The sequence below is a fragment of the Neolamprologus multifasciatus genome, chromosome 1 (genome assembly GCF_963576455.1).
Source record: "Neolamprologus multifasciatus chromosome 1, fNeoMul1.2, whole genome shotgun sequence".
Classification (NCBI taxonomy): Eukaryota; Metazoa; Chordata; class Actinopteri; order Cichliformes; family Cichlidae; genus Neolamprologus; species Neolamprologus multifasciatus.
Window position 1 is genome coordinate 39,203,997 of NC_140439.1, and position 24,862 is coordinate 39,228,858.

The following is a 24,862-nucleotide window of genomic DNA, read 5'->3' on the forward strand; positions in this document are numbered from 1 at the left end:
CCAGGGTGGAACGACTGTTCAGCATGGGGTTGAAATCATTTTGGATTTTCTCTAATCCACCTGCAGTGTTTATACACCTGCACTAATATGTCCCTTAAATGTCTGTCAGCACCTCAGTCGGACACTTTTAGAAGCCATCAAAGTGTTTGGCATAATTCTGGATATTTGAGCTTCTTGGCACAACTGGTCGACTTTATTTAAATTAGTTGGTTTTCTGGCATAGAAACCGTCCACGAAGTTTCAGTGTAGGCTTGATGTCGGGGCTTTGGCGTCATTGTCCGCCTGTGTCCGTGTTTCAAACATCGAACTATTGATTTGATAGGAAGCAGTCCTCCCTCTTTATTATTCTAACCACAGCCCCACACCATCACGCTGCCACCACCATGCGTGACGCAGTGTTCAGGTTTAAACAGCTCGCCACCTTTGCAGACAATAATTCATCTTTCACTTTATTTGTTTTTGTCTTAAATTCTTGCTGTTACTCAGCAGCTGTCGCCTCTCCAGACCAACTAAATCCATCCAGAACCACACCAGTCCAGCTGATTGCTTTCACACCATCTTTGTAGTTTTCACAAAGCCGGCAGCATCGAGCTGATTCAGGTTGCACACGGACGTCCACGTCCTCCTTAAACGCTGCGATCCCAGGGAAACGCCGCGCCCGGTGTGTCTCTGCGTGAAAGATGCTGTTTCATCATTGTTCATGCAGATCTTTGTCATGACTGAAACCTGCATCTGAAACTGTTTTTCCATGACGTTACTGACTTTGTTGTGCTAACGCTGGATTGCACAGCTCAGCACTCACTTTATGCAAACTGCAGACCAACCTGGGGTTAGTGTCTTCCCCACGGGTACCTGACACGCAGACAGGAGCAGCCAGGAATCGAACCACGACTTAGTAGATGACCGGCTCCTGAGCTTCAGCCACCACAAACCTTCATCCGAGCTTCTGAATGCTGATGTTACTCGTGCACAGTCACAGTCGCGCTGCACTGAGGTTTGCACTGTGAACACAGCCAAACGTGCTCTGCAGTGTTCGAGCGTCTAACGTTTAATAATGTTCTTATTTTTGCTCCTGATTCCTCTGCTCTATGTTTCATTTATGAGGCTTTAATAACTGGAAGTCACCACAGTGAAGTTATTACTGTGTGTGTGTCAAACAGCTGCAGTCCTGACGCTTCATCATAAAATGAACTTGAGATGCTTGCAGTAGAAACGTGCACTTCATGTAACGCACACTACAGACCTCTGTGTCTGCTCTGTGTGTCTGTGATAACCGAGCTCTCTGAAGATCATCACCAAAAACCCTGCAGTGGCATAAACGCGTTTGTGGGTCACGTGACTCTGACTTGTGAGTCCGTCACAGGATCCGGTTGGATCACTTTGCTCCTAGGAAGCGACTTCACAAACTATCTTGAGCAGATACGATCATTTCACCTCTGATCTGCTGCTAAAGTAGCCGGCTGTCGTGCAGCACACACATTTCCTGGCAGAGCTGTGTAAACCGGCCTCTGCATCGTGTGGTTTCGTCTGCAGCCGCTGCAGCTCAAGCGAAGGACAAACGTGTGATTTGAGAGAAAAACAGAGCAGCCGTGGATCCATTCAAAGTGTGCCAACGCAGCATTTCAAGGTTACGCTAACACCTCGGCTGCATAGCATCATCATCTCCTCGTGCTTTCATCTGAGCGAGCCCCTCTGAGAATTACAGCAACTCCCAACAGCTCCGCACTCGTTTCATCTTTGAGGCTACAAGAAGGAAGCAATTAGCTCTCCTATCTTCCCCTTCCTCCCATCTCCCTCCTCCGTCTCCTCTCTTTAGCTTCACTTAGCACTCCTCACAGCTCCGTCTGCTGAGACCTGATTACTTCAGAGGACAGTGAAGGGAGAGATGAAGAGGAGGCGGCTAGTGAATGATGGGGAGGGAGGATCTGTACAGATGGTGGCCATGAAAGCGCTGCAGATGTTCACTGAGTAGAAACAGAAACTAAAGTGGAGAAATGTTGAAAACTTATCAAAAACTACACGTTTAGTAGTTCAGCAGGTTTTCTGTTCGTTTGATTCGTCCAGTTCTTATTTTGTTGACAGTTTCAAAGCATTTAAATGATATAAGCTGACTTGTTTGTCTCATCAGGTCTCCAAGGATCTGTTTGGGCTGTAATTATTATCACTATTAGTTTTAGTTATTATTTTTTAACCTGTCTGGCATGCCCACGGTGAGAGAAAAACCACCAGTAACACTGTAAAATCTCCCAGTTTCTGTGCTGAGAAACAGCCCAGCCGACCCTGAAGTGCTCACTGGAACAACATGAGCTTAACCGTCCTCTGAGGCGAGAGCCGCTCCGATCAGCCTATCGTGTCTGGTTTCTTCAGGCATCAGAAAACGTCTCCTCGCTGTGAAAGTGTCGCCACAGTCAAACACTAAAGGCCAGCGTGTCCTCGTGGTCAAAGTCGGGCTTAATGCTCTCAACGCAGCTGGAGGTTAACCCTCTAAAGCCTGAACCTTGAAACTGGAGAGTTTATTGAAGCGTCTGACAAATTTGTTTGAAAAACTAATTACATTTTAATGCCTTTTAATTTGTATCAGTTTGTTACATCTGGCTTTAAGAAACCATGCACCTGTCAGTCAAAGAGGCCACGCCCCTTTAATCCTTAATGCAATTTAAACAGGTGAGATTTAGAAACATCTTCCCTATGCAGGTGTTATGGAAGAGAAATGATCCACAGATAGCAAACCGTTTGTGTATCAGGCTGCAAACATGTTTATTTCTACTGTAAAGTTTTAAAATGGGAGTCTATGGGGACTGACTCACTGCTGCCTCTGCTGGACGTTAGAGGAACTGCAGCTCATCTTCATTCTTTTCCCGGATGTTGCTGCTTGGGTTGAAGTTCAGTCCAACTGCAATCATCTCTCCTCAGAACAGAATGAACTACCTGCTTTGGAAAACAGCATCTGCTGAATTTGACACAAAATGACCAAATCATTGTTACGGATCCACGTCTGGGTGATGCTGAGAGTTTATATCAGAGCTAATCTCACTTTAGAGGTCACGTATGTGAGGAGCTCCACACTTGTTCATTAAAGATCAGCTCCTGGCTTTAGCCCAAATAATTACAGTTACATTAAAACATGTGAATTTTATGTATTGTGGAGCCTGTAAAATAAATAAGCGTGTAAAAGCTGCACAACAGGAGGTGGATCAGTTAGTTAGACTTGTTACTGTTACTGTAGTTCCTGCACAGATTTGTAACAACCAACCAGCTGAGTTGAACATGGTGTCAGTTGCTACTGACAACAAGAACTAAAGCTGTTTCAACACAATGGGCTGAACCATTTTTAATGCGGGGGGTAGGTAGGTAATGCACTATGGTGAGTTTTAGAATTTAATTATTTTAATTAACTTCAATGGTAATTATAACTAGGCTCAAAGTGTTAATACTTATATGCATATTGTCATAGGCAAAACGAGGGTGGCAAGAGAACAAGCCACCACAGTAGATCCGCCCCTGAGCACAGAGATCTGCAGAGAGAACACGAGACGAAGCTTCGCTCTGTATCCACGTCCTGCACTGACTTTATGCTCCACCAGGGGCAAGAATGTACATTATGTTGATATGAGGTTATGATGATATAAAATGAATGTCATTGTGTGTGTGTGTGTGTGTGTGTGTGTGTGTGTGTGTGTGTGTGTGTGCTTCAGATCTATCGGCGTTGCTGGCTGGTGTTCAAGAAATCTTCCAGCAAAGGACCTCGTCGTCTGGAGAAATACCCCGACGAGAAGGCTGCTTACATCAGAGCATGTCCTAAAGTAAGTGTGTGTGTGTGCGTGTGTGTGTGTGTGTGGCTCAGGTGTGCTCTTTAGAGCTGACACACTTACTGACAGAGATGAAAGCCTGTACAGAGCTCAGCTTGAGGCGGCCGTTTCTTCTTCTTCTCTTTAAAACTCAGCAAGCTTTTGTTCTTCATCATGATCAGCAGCTTCTCCTTCAGATGACCGTCCTGGCTGCCTTCACTGAGCATCCTTCAGCTTGTGAACTTGCGGTTGCTCTTTGTTCTTTCTCACAAAGCTCTAAAGAATCTGTAATCCAATCACAGCTGAGATGTTAAGGTGGGCGAGACGACTCCAGCTGTAAAGAATCAGACACTTTGAGGAGTATTTGTCTCAGCTTTGATGCACACAACCACTCTAAGGTTAAACCATCTCGTTTAATGTTTTTCTTTATTTTCATGACTGTTTACATTGTAGATTCTGACTGAAGGCATCAACACTATGAATGAACACATGTGGAATCATGTAGTAAACAAAACAGTGTGAAATAAAACATGTTTTCTATTTTAGATTCTTCGTAGTATCCGCCCTCTGCTTTGGTTCCTGCTTCGCTCACTCTTGGCCTTCTCTCCGTGAGCTTCATGAGGTCGTCTCCTGAAATGGTTTCCAACAGTCTTGAAGGAGTTCAGAGATGCTGAGCACTTGTTGGTCCTTTGCCTTCACTCTGCACTCCATCTCATCCCAAACCATCTCCACTGGGTTCAGGTCAGGTGACTGTGGAGGCCACGCCTCCATCACTCTCCTTCTTGGTCAAACAGCTCTCACACAGGCTGGAGGTGTTTGGGGTCATTGTGCTGTCCTGGCGTGTCGCTGCAGGATGCTGTGGTAGCCATGCTGGTTCAGTCTGCCTTCAGTTTTGAATAAATCCCCAACAGTGTCACCAGCAAAGCCCCCCCCCCCCCCCCCACACCATCACACCTCCTCCTCCATGCTCCACAGTGGGAACCATGCATGTAGAGACCACCGTTCACCTTTTCTGCACAAAGACACGGCGAGTGGAACCAAAGATCTCAGATGTGGACTCATCACCAAAGCACAGATGGTCTAACGTCCATCCTCGTGTTTCTCAGACCAAACAAATCTCTTCTTGTTGCTTTTCCTCAGTCGTGTTTCTCAGCAGCTGTTTGACCGTAAAGGCCTGATTCCCACAGTCTCCTCTGAACATGTAGAGATGTGTCTGCGACTGGAGCTCTGTGTGGCATCTATCTGGGCTCTGATCTGAGCTGCTCTTGTGATTTCTGAGGCTGGATGAATGCATCCTCAGCAGGAAAGGAGACTCTGGCTCTTCCTGTCCTGGAGCGTCCGTGTGAGACAGTTTCATCGTAGCACTCGATGGTTTTCGTGCACTTGGGGACACATTCAAAGTTTTAGCAGTTTCCCGGACTGACTGACATATAAACACGAAGCAGAAAACCTGACCTGGATTAAATTAGACTGATCACCTAATTAGCCGGTGATATGTAACCTGACAGGCTCCGCCAGCAGGTGGCGCCTCGGCTCCCCGGTCGACGTTAGAGGTCACAGCGTCTCTGCGTTTAATCAGCCACTTTATCTCCAATTTGCTGTTTAGGTGACAGAGATCAGCAATGTGAAGAACATCACACGACTGCCACGTGACACCAAGCGACAGGCGGTGGCCATCGTGTTCACGGACGACACCTCACGCACCTTCACCTGTGAATCAGGTAACATGTCTGCCTCGACCTGTTTGGGGGGATAGAGAAGGAGTGGAAGAGTTAATGGTGATGTATAATGATGTGTGAACATATGAGGAAGAGCAGTGCCCAGTGCATCATGGGAGTCCTCCAGCAGCCTACATCTATTGCAGCATAACTAAGGGAGGATTCAGGGTCACCTGGTCCAGCCCTAACTATATGCTTTAGCAAAAAGGAAAGTTTGAAGCCTAATCTTGAAAGTAGAGATAGTGTCTGTCTCCTGAATCCAAACTGGAAGCTGGTTCCACAGAAGAGGGGCCTGAAAACTGAAGGCTCTGCCTCCCATTCTACTTTTAAATACTCTAGGAACAACAAGTAGGCCTGCAGAGCGAGAGCGAAGTGCTCTAATAGGGTGATATGGTACTACAAGGTCATTAAGAGCTCCCAAAAATGTTCAGACTTGATGCGTAAACATTTAAAATCTGCGTTCTACTGTGGATAAAATAAATAAATATAGATTTATGTGGTTTTCAAAGTTCCAACTTTTTGAGTTGAGTTTGTTTGTGAGGACGGGGAGTGGGTGAAGCCAGTACGACAGCTCTCTCTCTCTCTCAGAGCTGGAGGCTGAGGATTGGTTCAAGACGCTGTCGATCGAGTGTTTGGGGATGCGACTTAATGACATCAGCATGGGCGAGCCAGACCTGCTGGCTGCTGGAGTGCAGTGTGAACACACAGGTACAGCACACACACACACACACACACACACACACACACAGGTACAGCACACACACACACACACACTGTAACTATGACCATTTTATCAGTCCGAGCTGAAGATGTGCAGATGTTCATGGCAGTGAGACAGGATCAGAAACGAGTCCATCAGAGGGACGGCTCAGAGTCAGAGGCTGAGAGGGTCTGAGCGTGTGCAGAGGGGGGAGGGTGGAGGATAAAGATGGAGCTGCCAGGCAGGAGGAGAGCTCAGAGGAGGTTCATGGATGTAGTGAAGGAGGACATGCAGAGGGTTGGTGTGACAGGAGGATGCTGGGACAGGAGGAGGTGGGGGCGTGTTGATGTGTTTTTGAATGTGTGATATTTTTACCCGTGATGTTTCTTTTTGGTTCTTCTCCTTTGATCGAGGCTGCTGATGTAAATCTGCTCTTAATGACTCGTTAAATCACGGCTGACTCGCTGCACCACCGTGTGGCACAACGTGGTATTACAGGAAAGTCCAGCACAAAGATGTTTTCAGTTCAAACTAACAACAGGAAGTGACACTGAAAGCTCCTTCAACTGTGAACCTATTATTGTTTATTGTTGTTTGTTTGTCAGATTTCATAAAGCTTGTAGTGCTCTTTGCACAGTTATGAAAAGGCTGCGTTTGTTATCAAAGAATGATCAACTTTAACTTTATTCATCCTGTTAATCGGCGTTTACTGCGAGGACCTGAGCATGAAAACAGATTTTACTCAACATTTGGGGGCGGAGTCTGACCATCCTCTGTCTCCTCAGAGCGCTTCAACGTCTTCCTCCTCCCCTGCCCCAACCTGGACATCTACGGCGAGTGCATGATGCAGATCACCCACGAGAACATCTACCTGTGGGACATCCACAACCCTCGCACCAAGCTGGTCACCTGGCCGCTCTGCTCGCTGCGGCGCTACGGACGCGACGCCACCCGCTTCACCTTCGAGGCTGGACGGTGAGAGTTCGTGGTGGTTGGGGAGGGGGGGGGTGGTCTGTCCTCAGATAAACACGGGTGACATCACAGGTTAGAGAGCGCCATCCTTTGTTAGCAAGGTGACTTTGAGATGAAGTGCTTATCTGAACTCACATACTGTCAGTCCAAGGATACACACACACACACACACACACACACACACACACACACACACACACACACACACACACACACACACGCAGGGCGCTGCTGCCTCGTGAGGAGATTGATTGAATAGATTAGTCGATGAATCGATGCTGGGTCAGACCTCCTTATCTGCTCTTCTTTGATAAAACCTGACCAGCTATGATTGGGTCAGCATGCAGATAATGCTGTGTGTGTGTGTGTGTGTGTGTGTGTGTGTGTGTGTGTGTGTGAGCCCTCTGGTGGATGCAGAGGGCTCTGCTGCAGACGCAGCAAAACGCTTAAACTCAAATCTGATTGGAAGATGCACATCGATCGATTATCAGAAAAGCGCCATCAGCACTGAGTGGTCGAGTATAAAGCGGCTGACTGAGCCTGGCGTGGACGTTGGAGGAGCTGCTCAGGATGCTGCTTTGCCTCACATTTTTCTAATTTGACCAAATATGATCACAGGCTGAATAAGTGCGTCCGGCTGCTCCTCCAGCAGCAAAAATAACTTTAGCTACACAAAGACGGCCGGAAGAACCAGGCCAGAGACGAAACTGCAGATCACTTTCACATTCGTCGTCTTGTTAACAACAAAACGGGTAAATCCCTAATGTGGTGACGTAGTTTTGGAGGATGAGCAGTGCTTTACTTTATCTTCTCTGGAGTGAGCAGTAGGTAGGATTCAGACGACCGCGAGATAACACCGCCGTTTTCACGCTGAGCTGCTGTCATGTGCAGGATGTGCGACAGCGGCGAGGGACTCTACACGTTCCAGACCAGAGAGGGGGAGCAGATCTACCAGAGGGTCCACTCGTCCACGCTAGCCATCGCTGAGCAGCACAAGAAGGTCCTGCTGGAGATGGAGAAGAACAGCAGGGTGAGGCGTGACCTTTGAACTCGGGTTCAAATTCAACCTTTATTCAAACCCTGTGCGATTACAGCAGCACACAGCCACAGACTGTATATAAATGATGGAAGTAGCAGGTCAGAAAACATCCAGAAGGGGGCGACGTCCCTGTTTCAAAGAGCAGCTTAAGTGTTAATAAATGCATAAAAAATGTGTTCGTCTCAACAAAGTTTTGAAATAAAATTTTCAAAATAAACTTCCTGTAACGCTGTAATAATAAATCAAGGCTATAAAGTCCTATGAAATCTCACATTTGTGCTTCACATTCACATTTTATTCAGTTTATTTTGTAAACAAACAGAAAAGCAGTGAATAAAAATCTCACAGAGATAAATACAGACCTGCCTTGCTCAGAGGCTCCTCGGCAGCAGAAGACAACATGGGATTACATCATGTGGTTAAAAACGGGCTGGTCGTACCTGTGGCGTCTTCCTACTGGGACGCTTTCACAATAAAATGAACTTCTTTGATTGCGTGTGAGCCGTGCTACTTCCTGCTTATTGTCTCAATTCCTGATGTTGTGTTTTTTATCCCAGCTGCTGTCGAAGGGCTCAGAGTCCGGCTCGTACCCCTGCACCCCCACCGCCATCCTGCCCCGGTCCGCCTACTGGCACCACATCACTGGAAACCAGACCGGCATGGATCCCGGCAGCGGTACGCCGCACGCCAACCCTTACATAACATTTACACGAGACTTATACAAGCTCCTCCCATAAACTCAAGAACCAAACCTGATGTTTGTCTTCACGGTCGTCTCCTTAAAGCTTGGCACTCGTAGGAAGTCTGATGACCTCCATGCTCCATCTCCGTGTTATGGACATACTTTACTTTTTTCATTCTCTTCACCTCCTTTCTCACCTCCTTTGTCCTTCACCCCTGCTGGAGTGAAGGACAAAGGAGGCAGAGGGTCGTTCAGTACAGATGGACTCAGTGTTGTTTTTAAAAAACAACTCAAAACTCACCTTTTTAAAACTGCTTTTGGTTCATTTTTGCTTGTTTTATATTGTCTGTTTCACCTTTTTATGACTTTTTATCTTGTGTGCAGCACTTTGTGACTCTGTCTAGAAAGATGCTGTTTAAATAAAATTGTACCAGGAAAATCCCACTGAGATTAAAAACCTCTTTTTCAAGGGAGACCTGGCCAAGATAGGCAGCAGGTGTCTCACAGTTACAGAAATTACTCAAACACAGGCAGAAACAATAAGTGAAAGAATACAAATAAAATAAAATAAAATTCAAATAAAAATAAATAAATAAATAAAAAATCAGTTAAAATGACAACCAATCTAATTGAAACAGTTGCATTTTATTGACAGATCGTCAGAAAAGACAAAGACAGAAACACATCAGTGACGAGTCGTGTCCAGTTGATGCTTCATAAGAACATCTTTAGAGTCACACATGCATCAACATGAAGTATCCAGGCTGATATTTCTGTCTTTGCAACTTCAAATAAACATTATTCATAAACTCTTAATATATTCAAACATCATCTTTTGGTGAAGCTCTTCCTCACCTGCTGCTTTTCTCTACGTTTCATTCGTCGCTCCACAAAGTCCCAAAACAAGAGAAACTCCTGAGTAATCAAGTATTTGCTTCTCGTGCGCTGTGACCTGGAAACATTGTGTGGAGAGTAAACATCAGAAACGTGCAGATATAAAGAGTCCGATGTTAGAGCTGCAGAGACCCGACAGACAAATTCAGCTTTGGTTTTTGGTGGATTGTGTTTTGGATCGTGTCGTCATGCCGACGCTTTACACAGACGTGTTGAGGAGGTCGATGATCAGTTTATAGCATAAACTTATTCGCTGGAACGTTTTTGCCACACAGCAAAAAGCAAGACACAAGTCACCAAAGTTCTTTGTGTAACTCATGCATGAGGGAGGAGCCAAGTGTCGCTCCACCCACTTGACCTCCGTCAGACTCTCAGCCAGGTTCCCCATAGCGCTCCTTTTATTGTGGTTACAGGAATATGCATAGGGTCATTAACATATAACATCTTACATGTGAACAAAGAATACCTTGTCTGTGTGTGTGAGTGTGTGAGTGTGTGTGTGTGTGTGTGTGAGGGGGGGTCAGAGTGTGACCCCATAAAGACTTCCCTAACCCTGCTGGTCTGGAAGTCCAACAGTTCATCTAAACAAAAGGCTCTTAGCCTAAAACAGACATAGACACGTTTATCCGACCATAAAACAATAAGAGAAGCCACGCCCTCTCCCACGCTCCGTGGGTGTGAATGCCAGAACACGCTGCACACAAAGCCTTTGCAGACTGCTAAAGATCGCACATCCTATCACTACACAATCGATTAAACACCTCTGAGCATATCTGGTTAAATATTTATAATACAAATGACAATAATCAAATCTAAACCCATCAATCGGTATCGGAGTCAAGTAGCATTAAGGCTCCGCCTACTAGAGGTGGGAATCACCATCACCATACATACATATAGTTTATGAAAACTATGCAGCCCCTTCAGCAACTGAAGAATTTGAAAGTAAATTAAAACAAAATATAATTTTACATTAAATAAAAAAGTTTTAAACTTAATTAAAATAAAACATGTCTTAAATTAAAATAAGTAAACTGTCACATTTGGACAGTGAAGGAATGTCAGGATTCTTGCTCAGAAAAAGGATCAACATGCTCTGAAGTCAGAGCACAAAAACCTTTTTGTAACAAAGTATCGATTTCTGCTGTCCCTGTATTGATACATTATTAGCAAACAAAATATCACCATGCTACACAGTATCCATTTTTCCCCCACCCCTACCTCCTACCTCAGGTAACAGGTGTGTTTCTGCTCCGTCTGTAGGTGACGCCGCGGAAGACGAGCTGCTGTCCACCCGCCTGCCTCCCGACCGCCACGCGACGCTGCCCCTGGCAAACACACACACGCAGTCTCAGCCACACATACACACACACTCCCCGACACACTACCCCACCTTCCCCGGACAGTGACACACACACTCACACAGGTGTGTGCGGACTTTGAAGACACACACAGGACCCACATGCATGCAGACACACACCAGACACTCCCTCCTTATACCTGACAGCCCAACATCACACCTCACAGGATGGAGAACGCTAACAGCGGCCGGCACGCCGTCCTGAGAGCGCGCTTCCTGTGGCTGCACGTGTGTGGCGTGAGGACTGAAAGCTCTCAGCTTCAAACCAGAGACAGAGTGAAGATTGTACGGACGTTTTTATACTGAATTTCTACTGCAGCTTCCTTTTGAAATCACAACAATAAAGAGGAGATGAGCGGCAGCCTGACACGCACACGCCACACGCACACGTGGACCCACACGGGCCTGTTAGCGTCCTGCTGCTCGCTCAGCTGCTTCCTCCTCCTCACACCAAACATCAGTCTGCCGTCACGTGTGTGAAGTTTTGATCTTGATTTGACCCCGCCCACAGTCACAGCCAGCGTGGCTGCTCGAATAAATGACAGAATTTATTTACCTCAGAAAATTAATTTGTAATTGTTGGATTTGCTTGTTAGGTCTGACGCCTTTAACCGTTTCCAGGTCCGAATCCTCCTTCAGTCCTAAAATCAGGAAAACTGAGGAACAGCTGAGGCTGGAAACAGTCCAATAAAACATCTGTGCAGCTGTTCGCTCAGCTGTGACAATAAAGTTTAATCAAAAGGAGGAAGAAAGCTCGCTGTCTGGCTGAAGGATTAAAAAAGACTACAGAAGCACAGTTCATGTCATAGACTGTATATAAAGGATGGACGTAGCTGCCCTGTGACCCTGAGGGGATATGATGTCACTGGTAATGACCATCGTGCAGTGAAACCAGCAGCTGAGAGCTAAACGTCAGCACTGATGCCACTTTTTAGCTCTGTCCATCTTTCTTTACAGTCTGCACACCGAGCATCGGGCTCTCGGCGGCGCCGGCTGAGCGCGGTCACTCAGATGTCTCGGTTCGGATCTCTCGATGATCCCGAGCTCGCTCTGAAGTCAGACTTTTTAAACGCTGTGCGTAAACAGAGCTGATAAAAAGCTGACAGGACCTGGAAGAAGTTCTCTGAGGCCGTCTCTTAACAAGCAGATCATCTGTAGGCTTAAAGCAAAAGAAGTCAACACCATGAATGTCATCATAGACAAACCTTAGGCTGCTTGAAAGCATATTCAGGCCCACGTGTTGCATTACTGTGGCTCCCTGCACAGCTTAGCTTGTTTTTTTATAGCGACAAAACGATGAAACGCCAACATTTGGTCAAATTTCCAGTTTTTATGGATGTAGGAGGATTGAAGCGATGCTGCACGGTGCCTTAACAGCACCACGAGGACTGTGAAGACACGCGTGTGAAGACACGTGTCACATGTGGATGAATGCCTTTGATTTCACTGGGAGACTCTGCAGCCCTGGCTGGTATTTCTTATCGAGTGATTCCTGAGCTCTCCGGGATGTGTCTTATTGCACCTTCGTCTTTTTACACACCCCTGTTCTCATCATCCACGGTTTAGGGACATTTGTCAGTAACTGATGTTCACTGTCCTCACATTTCATTGTTCACTTCTCACGTTTCCCTCTGACAGATGGAAAACTCTCTGCACAGGTAGAGTTCGTCAGTTTGAGCCTCACATTCGTGCAGCGTTTCTTCTGGTCTGAGGCCACGGTTCTGAGCAGGAAACAGGTGGAGTCCCTCCGTACGGGTCAGGGAGGTGCAGCTCCACCCAGTTCTCTAAGAGCTCACCAGATGGATCTGAAGTGATGTGGATGCCGTCGGTCTTACCCTCACCTTTGACCCTGAGCTGTGTTGTAGATGCTGTGAGGCTCCTCTGAAGGAGGAGGTCAGAGTGTAGAGTCCTTCACACTGGAAGGAGGCAGTGTGAGGTGTTTGGGAGGAGACCCGAGGCCAGCTCAGGACACAGTTTGTGTCTCTGGCCTCGGTGCTTTCAGCCTGATGCTGCCTCCAGATAAGCTGCAGAAATGGATTTGTGGGTGTAAAATAGGAAAATGTGTTCAAACACTGACACGAGTAGAAGTGGAAATAACACAGGTTAGGTTTCACTTCTGCCCTGAGGTCACACCAGAGGCTTCACTGGCTCCCTGAGGTCGTCTGCGATGTGACAATAGAGAAACCTGCAGCAGTGCTGGCATCAGCAGGCAGACAGCAGCACAGTTAATCACACATTTTTCTGCTTCCATCGAGTCCGGATAGTCCAGGTGGTCAGGACGTGATCTTGAATAGCACAGCCATCGTTTCTGTCAGTAACATGAGGAACGACCAGCACGGCTCAGACGGACCGCAGAGCGCTCGATTGGGAAACTAAACTTCTTCAAACTTATACGGAGGAGTTCAGAGCGACGATGCCTGAACGGGTCGAGTTCTGGATTGGTTATTGATCGTTATCGATGGCGTCAGAGGAGAATGGCAGGTGCTGCCTTTGCCTCTCACACTGAGCTGTACAGGTGAGGTGGAGGGTGGAGGTGGGGAAATCCCAGGACAGCAGATGCACGTCGTGGTTTTTCCACCGTCGGCTCCAATCAGCTTTCAGCCGCTGCCTTTTGACTCCGCCCTCGTCTTATATCAGACTGTGACGAAGCTGGACTCCTCCTCCGTCACCATCATCAGCTGTGTTTCCATCACTGAAACATGACAGGGCTACGAATCTCATCTGTCCTCCACATGATGGAGGCTGTGTACATATCTGCTATTTATTTCATGTGTGTGTGTGTGTGTGTGTGTGTGTGTGTGTGTGTGTGTGTGTGTGTGTGTGTGTGATTACTGGAACATGTGTTCATATAAAACACACACACCCTCTTTTGGACCTTGTGATGTGGAAGAAGCTGCTCCACCTTGTCAGCGTGGATCTTCATTGGTCCCATCCTGCACCGCCCCCTCACGCCGCGTCCATCCGTCCGTTCGCTCATACATGTTCACGCCTGTGCCGCGCTGCAGCTCATCTTTGTAGCAGGAGGAATCGTGCAGAGGGGTGTTTCATGAAGAAGGAGCGGGACAGACTTAAAGCTTCATGTTTGTCGAAGAATAAAAGAAAAGTTTGACCCTGAAAAGATTTCTGCCACGTCTCACGGTAGCACAGGAATGTCGTGTCACGTCATCGGGCTGATTCCAGCCTGCTTGTCCGGGTTTCCTGCTGAGACTCGAGTCTTCATGAAACCCCCTCTGGCCTCACACACCTAAGTGCTCGGTGGAAGCGCTGAGCGACGGACGAGGCCGGGAAGCGAGACGGGAAGTGACGGCTTCCCCGCAGCAGTCGTAGTGTGTCTGTGGTTGTAGTGTCATCTCTCACCGCCGGCCGTGACCTCCCCTCAGCTTTGTAACCGATGACAATAAATGCCGTTTCCACCCGCTCAGACTGTCCACACATGTGCATGTTTTAGAGAAAATAAAGTTCATTATTACTGAAGGATGCGGCTCCCTGTGATGTCAGTCCTTAAACTCTTATTTTATTATTTTATTACATTTTGAAGCTGCTTGTAAAATATTCAATATTAAGTTTTTTGTGTATCAAATGATTTAAGGATGAAAGATCTGATAGTTGTAGGTAGAAACCCAGTGATGGATGACAGGTTTAGCTCACAGCGCAGAGGATCCTCCCAGATATCTGTGGGTTTGGGTTTTTGCATATTTGTCACATTTATGTGTTTCAGGTCATCAAACAAATGTTCAAATGAGACAAAATGATGCCAGCGATGATGAGATGCAGCTCTTCACGATGATTTCTTTTATTAAAAGAAAGAAAGCTTTCCAAACCTGCAGTGTATGACAAAGTAAAGCTAACTAACCCCAAACCCTAACAACCCTGCAGCCTCGGCAGCCTTCAGTGAGTCTTCACTCGGACACATGTGACACGTTCACACTGGACCTGCTGGTGTGTTTGGGATCATCCTGCTGAAGCAGAGTGCTTCCTCGTGGCTCCATCAGCTACACCAAGTCTATAAAGCTAAACTAAGAAATCAGCGAATGCTTTGTCACAGGTTCAGCTGCAGCTGATTTCTGCTGCTGATCCCAGAGCTCACATATGTGCATGTTTATCCTTTAAAAATGAAGCGTCGCAGGACAAATGGTATAAATGTGTCTTTGTTTTTGGATCATTTTGTGCATTCAGAGGCTTTTTCCCTGCCTGCGCCCTCTGCCGTCGGTGTGAGTCTGTGAGGATCCAGCAGGGGGCAGCAGCGCTCACGGGCTCAGTGAAGGCAGCGGGAGAAGAAGAGGAGGCAGGAAGCGCTCACACAGAGAGCACAGCCGCTGACCTGCAGCTCCGCTCTCACCTGAACTTTTCTGTCCTCGATCACCTGCGCCGTGTGACCACGTGACCCGCCGACATGGGCCGGAAGGTGACCGTGGCTACCTGCTGTCTGAACCAGTGGGCTCTGGACTTCGAAGGCAACTGTGAGAGGATCCTGAGGAGTGAGTGAGACCGCAGCGGCTTCTGTTTGATGTGTGAAAGCAGCGCGAGCTCAGGCGGTGGCCCAGCCAATCACGGCCAAGAACAACTCTGCTTTTCATAAAACGTATGACGCGTTATCCCCGTGCGCTGTCACAGGGTGCGTGGGTCTGCTGCCACTCGGTAATAATAAAATGTTCAGCTCGCGTTATTTCGATTCAGTCTGTGGGAGGCGAGTCACCCACGCGAGTCACCCACGCTCACTGCACATTTCAGCAAACACGCATCAGCAACATGAATCAGTAATAACAAAGAATCCACGCGGCATCATAGCAAAACTACGAGGTGTGTGTGCGTGCGTGTGTCCAAACAAGGACACTGATGAAAAATCAAACCATCGTAGTTTTGTCAGAAACGGTTCAAGATCTTTAAAGGACTCGACTCGACCTCTGACCTGAAACCTCCAAGTCAAAGGTCGTGTCTTTTACAGTGGACCCTTCACTGTAAAAGATACCCAGACATTTCTGTACGAGTTGATGGAAAATCAGGAAAACAGCTAAAAGTTCCAAATCTATACCCTAGAGGTGGGAATCACCAAACATCCCACGATACGATATTATCACAATACTTAACGCACGATACGATATTATTGCAATTTTTAAAAATATTTTGCGATATTCAGATTCTGTACATAAAGGTAAACTTTATCAATCATCATTTTCTCTAATATCAAAGTCTCACACTCAGTCTTTCTCTCATTTCAGTTTGATTGTTGACAAACTGAACGGTTTGTATTACAGTCTAGTCCAACTTAACTGAATCAACCATCTGGTACAATTATAGCTATTCTGAACTATGCAGTTTATGAAAACTATGCAGCCCCTTCAGCAACTGAAGAATTTGAAAGTAAATTAAAACAAAATATAATTTTACATTAAATAAAAAAGTTTTAAACTTAATTAAAATAAAACATGTCTTAAATTAAAATAAGTAAACTGTCATGTTTATTAAACACATTTGGACAGTGAAGGAATGTCAGGATTCTTGCTCAGAAAAAGGATCAACATGCTCTGAAGTCAGAGCACAAAAACCTTTTTGTAACAAAGTATCGATTTCTGCTGTCCCTGTATCCATACATTATTACAAACAAAATATCACCATGCTACACAGTATCCATTTTTCCCCCACCCCTACTATACCCTCCTTTATAGTTTCTAAAACTGTTTATTGGGCCAGATTTGAGTGTCAGCCAGGCCGATCCCGGCCCCTGGGCCTTATGTTTGACACCTGTCTCCTAGCTGTGTGGAGGGTTTGACCCTGTGAAGGTTGTCGGAGTGTCCTGGGTGTGTGTGGACACAGGCACACACAGACCAGCCGTGGCTGCTCTGACTAGCAGTGACTGAGTCGTGTGCACACTGAGTGGGTTACTGGAGGTGGACGAGTCACATGACACGAGATCGCGATAAGAAAATAAATAAACTCATGTTAAATGATTAGTTGTGTCACAGGCTGATTATCAGAGTCTGTGACATCAGCAGGTGTGTGATCCTGCCGTTCTCCCGTCTGCCTGCAGGTATCGAGGAAGCCAAAGCTCACGGAGCCAAATACAGGCTGGGTCCAGAGCTGGAGATCTGGTACGAGTCTTCTACGTCCTTATTAACCTCACGAGTCATCTGTTGCTCCAACTCTTCTTCTCTGCTTTGTTTCAGCGGCTACGGCTGCGCAGACCACTTCTATGAGTCGGACACGCTGCTGCACAGCTTCCAGGTCCTCAGGAACCTTCTGGAGTCTCCCGTCACTCAGGACATCATCTGTGACGTGGGGATGTGAGTGCAGCGCGAGGCTTTGGCTCCACCTGCTGGACGTGATTTGGCGTGCACCTGTAACGTCTCCTCTCCTGCAGCTCTGACTGTTTCTTGTCCTTTCAGGCCCATCATGCATCACAACGTGCGCTACAACTGCCGCGTCCTGTTCCTCAACAGGTACGTCAGCAAGGCCACACCTCCTCCTCCTCCTTCCTCTCTGCACAGGTCGTAGTCTTCCTCTTCCTCTTCCTCCACATGGAGCTAAACAAACACTTTGCTTCTTCATCGTAGAAAAATCCTGCTGATCAGGCCCAAGATGCTGATGGCCAACCACGGGAACTACAGAGAGGTGCGCTGGTTCTCCCCCTGGAACAAGTTACGGTCGGTCACTCTGCAGTTCAGCTTTAATCTGTCACGCGTCTGCAGGTGACCACGTGTCCTTAAACGTGGGTGTGATTGGTTGTTTCAGGCAGGTGGAGGAGTATTTCCTGCCCCGAATGATCCAGGAGGTGACAGGCCAGGTAACCTCTGCCGTCACAGGTACGAGCTCGTGTCAGGTGAGAGCTTCTCTGAATTCTGTCGCCTCGTTTCTGTTTGCAGGACACCGTCCCCTTCGGCGACTGCGTGCTCTCCACGAAGGACACCTGCATCGGCACGGAGATCTGCGCCGAGCTCTGGAACCCCAACAGGTGTGGAGAGGCTGCCGGCATCGCGCAGGTGCGATGGCGCTCGCTCTCCTGCTAACGTCCGTTCTCTCCTCAGCCCTCACATTCAGATGGGTCGGGACGGCGTTGAAATCTTCACCAACTCGTCCGCGAGCCACCACGAGCTCCGCAAAGCCGACCAGAGGGTCAACCTGATCAAGTCGGCCACCACCAAGGTACGCACTCGAACACGAGGCCGAGCGCTGAGCGCGGCGGTGTTGTGCGTGACGCCGTCTGCTGGTGACGTTGCAGAGCGGAGGAATCTACCTGTACGCCAACCAGAGGGGCTGCGACGGAGACCGCGTCTACTACGATGGCTGCGCCATGGTGGCCATTAACGGTGACGTCGTGGCGCAGGGAGCGCAGTTCTCCCTCGATGACGTGGTACGTGAAGGTTTCCTGTCGTGTTTGTCCTGCTGGAGGTTAAACATGATGATGAGCTCGGTGAGATCAGCAGGAGCTGCTCGTTTCAGACACAGGAGCACCTGACAGGCGAGGACTCGATGATGGGATTATTTTGAATTTTGATTCATGCAAAGCTCCTCTGTGTGTGTGTCTGTCTGTGTGTGTGTGTGGTAGGAGGTGATCACGGCCACTCTGGATCTGGAGGACGTTCGCAGCTACAGAGGAGAGCTGTGTCAGCCTCAGCTGGTGAGAGAGCGCCCCCTGCTGTCCAACCTGTGAACAGCACGAAGCTGCGTTTGTGTTTTCCTCTAAAATGTTATCAGCTCAGTTTCTGTAATGACCTGTGACCAGCTTGACCTCCACATCATCACAGCTCCTCCCGCAGCTGCTTTGACCTTTGACCCATCCTCAGTGAGCGCTGCAGAGCTCTGAGGACGGGAAGCAGTAAGATTTGCTTGATTTAAAAATGTAAAACCTTGATAGTGTTCGAGTCCCTGCAGGTGTTTCAGAGCCACGAACGCTTCAGTCTCGTGGTCGACCTTCAATCCAAACCAATCAGCGTATTAACCTGCAGCAGAGCTCGTGTTAAAGGTCATGCAGAGGTCACCTGCGAGTGGCGGTGCTGGCTGAATGTCAGGTGCTGACGATGTTCTTCTCTCGTGTTTCTCCTGTGGAAGGATTGTGAGTTCAAACCCTGTCACAGGGTCAAAGTGGACTTTTCTCTGTCCGGCTGTGACGACGTCTACCTGCCCACCCACCAGCCAATAGAATGGCGCTTTCACACACCAGAGGAGGAGATCAGGTACGTTTAAATGAAGCTTTTGTAAAGCTCCCAGAGAGCCTCTCTCACAGCTGTTTGCTGCGGCGTGCTTCAGTTTAGGGCCGGCGTGCTGGCTGTGGGACTACCTGAGGAGGAGCGGCCAGGTGAGGACAGGTGTGAGGTCGTCTTTGGCTACGTTAGGAAGTGTGAGGTTTGGGCCTCTGAGCTGTCTGCTCTTTGTGTTCAGGCTGGTTTCCTGCTGCCTCTGAGCGGCGGCGTCGACAGCTCCTCCACCGCCTGCATCGTCCACGGCATGTGCGTGCTGCTGTGCCGCGCCGTCGAGGGCGGCAGTGAGTACCCTCCTCTTCATCCTGATGATGCTGTTTATGTTCTGTTATTGGTGAATATTAACTGTGCAGATCTTCAGTCGGAGCATTTTGAGTAAAACAAATCTGAGGATTTGCTGCTTTCAGGAGATAAACAGGAAGCAGGATGAGTCGAGTGATGTAACTTCCTGCCTGCTGCTCTGTCTTCCTCACAGACAGTCGGGTGCTGGAAGACGTGCGCAGGGTGGTCGGCGACGAGTCGTATCATCCGCAGGACCCGAAGGAGCTGTGCGCTCGCGTCTTCACCACCTGCTACATGGCGAGCGAAAACTCGTCCGAGGACACGCGCAGCAGGGCCAGAGACCTCGCCAATCAGATTGGCAGGTAGGAAGCGGGCAGATCCGTGGTTAAGACCACGACTCTGTGAGGCGCACAGTTCTGACTCGTTGTGTCTCCTGCAGCACGCACATGAACATCAACATCGACGTGGCGGTGAAAGGCATTCTGGGTATCTTCTCGGCGGTTACCGGACGGTGGCCTCAGTTTCGTGCGAGCGGGGGAAGTGCGAGAGAAAACCTGGCTCTGCAGAACGTGCAGGTCAGAAGCTGCAGATGTTTGTGGCGTGCAGCGCCTCTGACGGCGTTCACGTAACGCCATCGCGACCCGCCTGAACTTTTGTTCACTTCCTGTGTGTCCCCAGGCTCGGGTCAGGATGGTCCTGGCTTACCTGTTTGCCCAGCTCAGCCTGTGGGCTCGGGGCAGACCCGGGGGCTTGCTGGTGCTCGGCTCTGCTAACGTGGATGAGAGGTACGCGCCGCCGCGCTCGCCGTTTTCACTGTTAGTGCGGCTCACGCAGCGTATAGAATAACGGCGTCGTCCTGCTCAGCCTCACAGGTTACTTCACCAAATACGACTGCTCGAGCGCCGACATCAACCCGATCGGAGGCATCAGTAAGACGGACCTGAAGCGCTTCCTGCTGCACTGCGCCGAGCGGCTGCAGCTCACTGCTCTGAGAAGGTAAGACCGCGGGGGGGCTGCGCCGCTGCGACCCCCCCCCGGCTGCAGCTGCGGTTTCACACTGGAGTTATTTCTCAGAGCATCTCGTGTGGTTTTTCAGTTTGTCAGTGGTTTTGTTTCCTCTGCAGCATCCTGGCAGCTCCGCCCACCGCCGAGCTCGAGCCGCTGACAGACGGGCGAGTTTCTCAGACCGATGAGGTGAGACGCAGACGGGCCTTCATCGCTCTGACACTTAAGAATGAAACGAGTTTGTATGACAGATTGTTGTCGCGATGCTGCACACAAACCTCCACCCACCAACTCAGCGCTGTGTGTGCCCCCCCTGCAGGCCGACATGGGGATGACCTACTCTGAGCTGTCTGTGATTGGACGACTGAGGAAGATCTCCAAGTGCGGCCCCTTCAGCATGTTCTGTAAACTCATCCACACGTGGAGGGACGCCCTCTCGCCCTCAGAGGTCAGTCTGAGTGGTCACAGGTATGAAGGTCGTGACCCCGGCAGCCTAACCTGAAGCCAGCTCGTGGTTTTCCTTCAGGTGGCCCAGAAGGTCAAGCGCTTCTTCAGGATGTACTCGGTGAACCGCCACAAGATGACCACGGTCACGCCGTCCTACCACGCCGAGAGCTACAGTCCTGACGACAACCGCTTCGACCTCAGGCCTTTCCTCTACAACGCGAGCTGGAGCTGGCAGTTCAGGTGCATCGACGACCAGGTGAGCATCATCGCGTTTCTCTCCCGGCGCGTCGATGAAGACGAGCTGTGAGCAGGTGTTTCTGTTCTTCCAGGTGACCCAGATGGCTGCAAACACGGCGAAGCGCTAAGAAGCAGAGGTCATCGGCCCCTCGTGACTCCGATGACCACGAAGACGTCCCGCTCGATCAAAGCCGAAGACGACGGACGATGTTTTTGTGCTTTTCTGACCTCAGTGACATTAACAACTGTGGTCCCTGCAAACAATCAAACGCCTTAAACCTGCATTCTTTCTGGCGCCCAGCAGGGGGCGCTTCCTCTTTAATGGTCTCAGGTGTGATTGAATCAAACATTCTGGAGACGATGGTCCCCTCAGAGTCAGAAAGGAGTGGGGGGGGCATCCTGTGTCCATCGTTTATTTACAGTCTATGATCCAGACACAATTCTTCTGCTTGTTTTTCTCTCTTTATGTTTTATTGTGCAGCTTTCTATCGTCCCTGATCATTTCTGATTCTTTTTTTGACACTTTTTATTTGTTTAGGAACATTTTTATGCAACAAGATAAAATAAAAAAAGAAAAAACAGAAACAATATGAGGTCATGGGAAGATAACAAACGCCCGTACATACATCTGCACATACACATTTACATACGTCAGCAAGTCTGCATTACTAATTCTATGCATTAAAGGGTGCTGCCACAAGCTGTAAAGTCCAGCCATTTTCTCCATCGTCTCCTTCCCAAATCTCCCTGCAGTCGCAGAGTGAAAGTCATACATTCCATCAATTTGACGTCTTCAACTATAGAGGTAAAAAGTGTTACTGTGGGAGGGTCTCTACAGAGCCAGTGTTTTGTTATGGCCTTCTTCGCAGAAGCCAAGAGAACTTTCAGAAGATAAACATCATCTGCAACTAAATCATCTGTAAAATATCCCAGATACAATGAGGTAAATGTACAAGACACGTGGAATCCCAACACCTCTGTAATTATCTTTACAACTTCCGTCCAGAAGGGTCGTATGAGTGGGCAGGACCAGTAATCAGCCATGTCTTCCCCACAATTCCTCCAGCAAAACGCAGGTGTGGCACTGAATTTAGACTTCTGTTTAGGCGTTATGAAATAGCGTATAATGTTTTTCCAGCAGAAGTCCGGCCACATGTTGGAGTTAGTTGTGGTAAACTGTGTCTCCCAGATCCGTGCCCACCCATCTAATCACAATGTCCATTTCTTTTTCCCATTTCTGCTTTATGTAAATCGTTGAGTTCCCTTTGAGTTTAGTCATACATTTGTACTGTTTACTTATCAAGGCTCTGATCCCTGATTGTTTCTGATTCCTCCGTCTGCTTTGTTTTGATCTTGTTCTGTGTAACATTTAAAGCTACAGGATCATTTCAAGTCTCCACGCGTGAAATAAAAGATCTTTGATTGTGTGTTTTTGTCCTGTATGTGTCGCAGTCAGAACACTGCGTACAGGTTAGGGTTAGAGCTGTCGGTCACAGAGGCCACGCCCCTGTTCATGCAAACTTTAAGCCTTAATACAATTTAAAGAGGTGAGTTATAGAAACATCCTCCTGCCCTGCAGTTGTTATGAAGGAGGAAATGATCTCTGCAGACTGAACCAGCCTGGGTGTCGCAGTCGTTGTGCCAGCAGGTTGCTGAAAAAGCGCACAAACCACGGCGAGCTTCTCGTCTCAGCCTGGAGGCGTTCTTCAGCATCGCTATGCTCATATCTGTGGCGTGGATCAGATACAGGTGGTTGTGGGACATCAGAGTAATCTGTCGTGGTTTATTTTGGTATTTAAAGCTACACAATATTAGTCATTTCAAAATTACAGACACTAAAAAACTGAAAGTTGTTCCTTTAACTGGAATCAGTCTTTCACCGTTTAAGTCACGAGACAATAAGGTTAAAGTGTTCATGAAGAGGTCAGGTGGGGACGGTCCTGCGTTAATCCTCACGTGTGTGAGAAATATCTGGCTGCCATGTTTGTTCTGTCTAAACTGAGCGTAGCCATGGCGATCCAGGGTTTACGTCAGGGGGCGTTCAACACCACCAACAGTAAGGTGGAGATCCCAGGAACTCTCTGGGTGATCAAGCGTGCGTGAAGGCTTCACGTGGCGAGCAGCTCGGACTCGCTTCCTTTTGCTCTCACAGGTTTGTCTGCATGCAGAGAGCTTCTGTAATGACAGAACATGGTTTTAACGAAGGCGACATCATCAGCACTGCAGGTTCCTCGTTTCACCCTGATGGAGTAAATCCCAATAACTGCTTCAAACACACGATGCTGCTCATTTCTAAATGCGCTGATGACGTCTCTGCTGATGCTTCCTGCTCTCTGATGCTTGGACTGCAGAGGCGGCTCGCGTCCCCACAGCTCAGAGCTCGAGCTTACATGATGTTTGTCACCCATCATAAACTCAGGTGTTGTCAGGTGCACGTCCTCTTCTGAGCTCTGCTTTACAAAAAAATGAAGCATTTAAAAATTAAAGCTCGTGGAGAAACTAAACAAAGCTCTGCGTTCGGTTTCTGAGGTGGAACCCGACATCCGGAGGTCGTTTCACCTTGACCTTTGACCTTTCTGTTGTGGTGCTCTTACGCTCATTAGACGGTGGCGCTTTCATGACAGGCTGTTAATCTGTCTTTTGAGCTCAGCAAAGACGTCTCCATCATGGACTGTACATAAAAGATGGAGGCAAGGCAAAGTCCTGTTTTAAAGTCTTAAAATGGGCGTGGCTGAACTGAATGACCACAGATCAGAGACACAACGTGGCCGCGTCCTAAAAATGTGTCTCAATGTGTCCATAATTTACTAAATGAATGTCACGCTGTGTTAAAGAAGCCTTGAAACGACTGAGGGGGGTGAAGCTGAACACAGCCAGGCTTCCTCGGTCTGCAGCTCAAGAAGTTATCAACTTCCTGTTAAATCTGTTCTTGGCTTCTTTGTGTGGGTCATGTGACTCTTCTACCATCAGAGACGTTATCTGATGATGATGGTGATTAAAAATCTCTAAAACATATAAAATCTGTGCGTAAACTTTGCACGGAGATTAAATCTAAAGATTTCTACCCAGAGCGGTGAAAGAGAGCCGAGGCTACAAGCAGCCGATGATAGAATCAGTTAATCACCTTTGGGGGGAATAAATAATGTGACAGGTTTCTTTCATTCAGGTTATCTAAAAATAATCTTGTTTTTCATCTCAGGAGGGCAAAAGAAATACGATGAATACAAAGTGAAGATGACTGTTATCAGGATTCTGTGTTAGCCGCAGGCCAAAGATGTCAAACTGATGTTACAGGTTGGGCCACATACAGCACCCTCTGGTACCAACGTTTAAACACACGTTTAATCCCTGAGATGTCCGGACACGTCTCAGATACACGATGAAGAATCTGACAGCACGATTCGTTGGGATGAAATAAGAAATGAAACAAACGTGTGGTCAGAGCTGCGATAGTAGAAAACAGAAACTGTCTGTTTGTGTGGAATTAACTGTTTACTTCATTAGTAATGGTCAGAGTGAGTCTTTGGCAGCAAGAAAAGCTTA

At 48.0% G+C, this 24,862-nt stretch overlaps 2 protein-coding genes across 6 annotated transcripts in view; both read left to right on the forward strand.

Annotated features, from left to right (window-relative positions):
* The window catches only part of dok4 (docking protein 4), a 52,143-nt gene extending 37,516 nt beyond the window's left edge, over positions 1-14,627 (forward strand). Inside the window, exons 3-9 of one of the 2 annotated variants that reach the window (XM_085160785.1) lie at positions 3,696-3,803; positions 5,395-5,509; positions 6,095-6,214; positions 6,992-7,181; positions 8,070-8,213; positions 8,775-8,892; positions 11,057-14,627. In XM_085160785.1, coding sequence (XP_085016911.1) covers positions 3,696-3,803; positions 5,395-5,509; positions 6,095-6,214; positions 6,992-7,181; positions 8,070-8,213; positions 8,775-8,892; positions 11,057-11,236 — 975 coding nt within the window. In that variant the 3' untranslated portion in view covers positions 11,237-14,627. The remainder of the gene's footprint in view (positions 1-3,695; positions 3,804-5,394; positions 5,510-6,094; positions 6,215-6,991; positions 7,182-8,069; positions 8,214-8,774; positions 8,893-11,056) is intronic. The other variant, XM_085160776.1, reaches the window with a different exon arrangement.
* Positions 14,628-14,741: 114 nt separating this feature from the next.
* Positions 14,742-24,843, forward strand: nadsyn1 (NAD synthetase 1). 4 transcript variants are annotated; one of them, XM_085160550.1, is made up of 21 exons: positions 14,742-15,631; positions 17,182-17,242; positions 17,318-17,434; positions 17,537-17,590; positions 17,705-17,794; positions 17,883-17,934; positions 18,014-18,102; positions 18,176-18,293; positions 18,370-18,501; positions 18,697-18,768; positions 19,200-19,324; positions 19,398-19,446; positions 19,530-19,632; positions 19,824-19,992; positions 20,070-20,205; positions 20,309-20,415; positions 20,495-20,626; positions 20,755-20,824; positions 20,955-21,083; positions 21,162-21,338; positions 21,394-24,843. In XM_085160550.1, exons 1-21 carry the CDS (start codon positions 15,547-15,549, stop codon positions 21,445-21,447), a joined length of 2,121 nt encoding a protein of 706 aa, XP_085016676.1. In that variant the 5' UTR covers positions 14,742-15,546; the 3' UTR covers positions 21,448-24,843. The 4 variants fall into 4 exon arrangements, with proteins under 4 accessions (XP_085016676.1, XP_085016684.1, XP_085016690.1 ...); XM_085160558.1 differs by having other exon boundaries at positions 21,412-24,745; XM_085160564.1 differs by lacking the exon at positions 14,742-15,631 and adding an exon at positions 15,638-15,768.
* Positions 24,844-24,862: the final 19 nt, after the last annotated feature.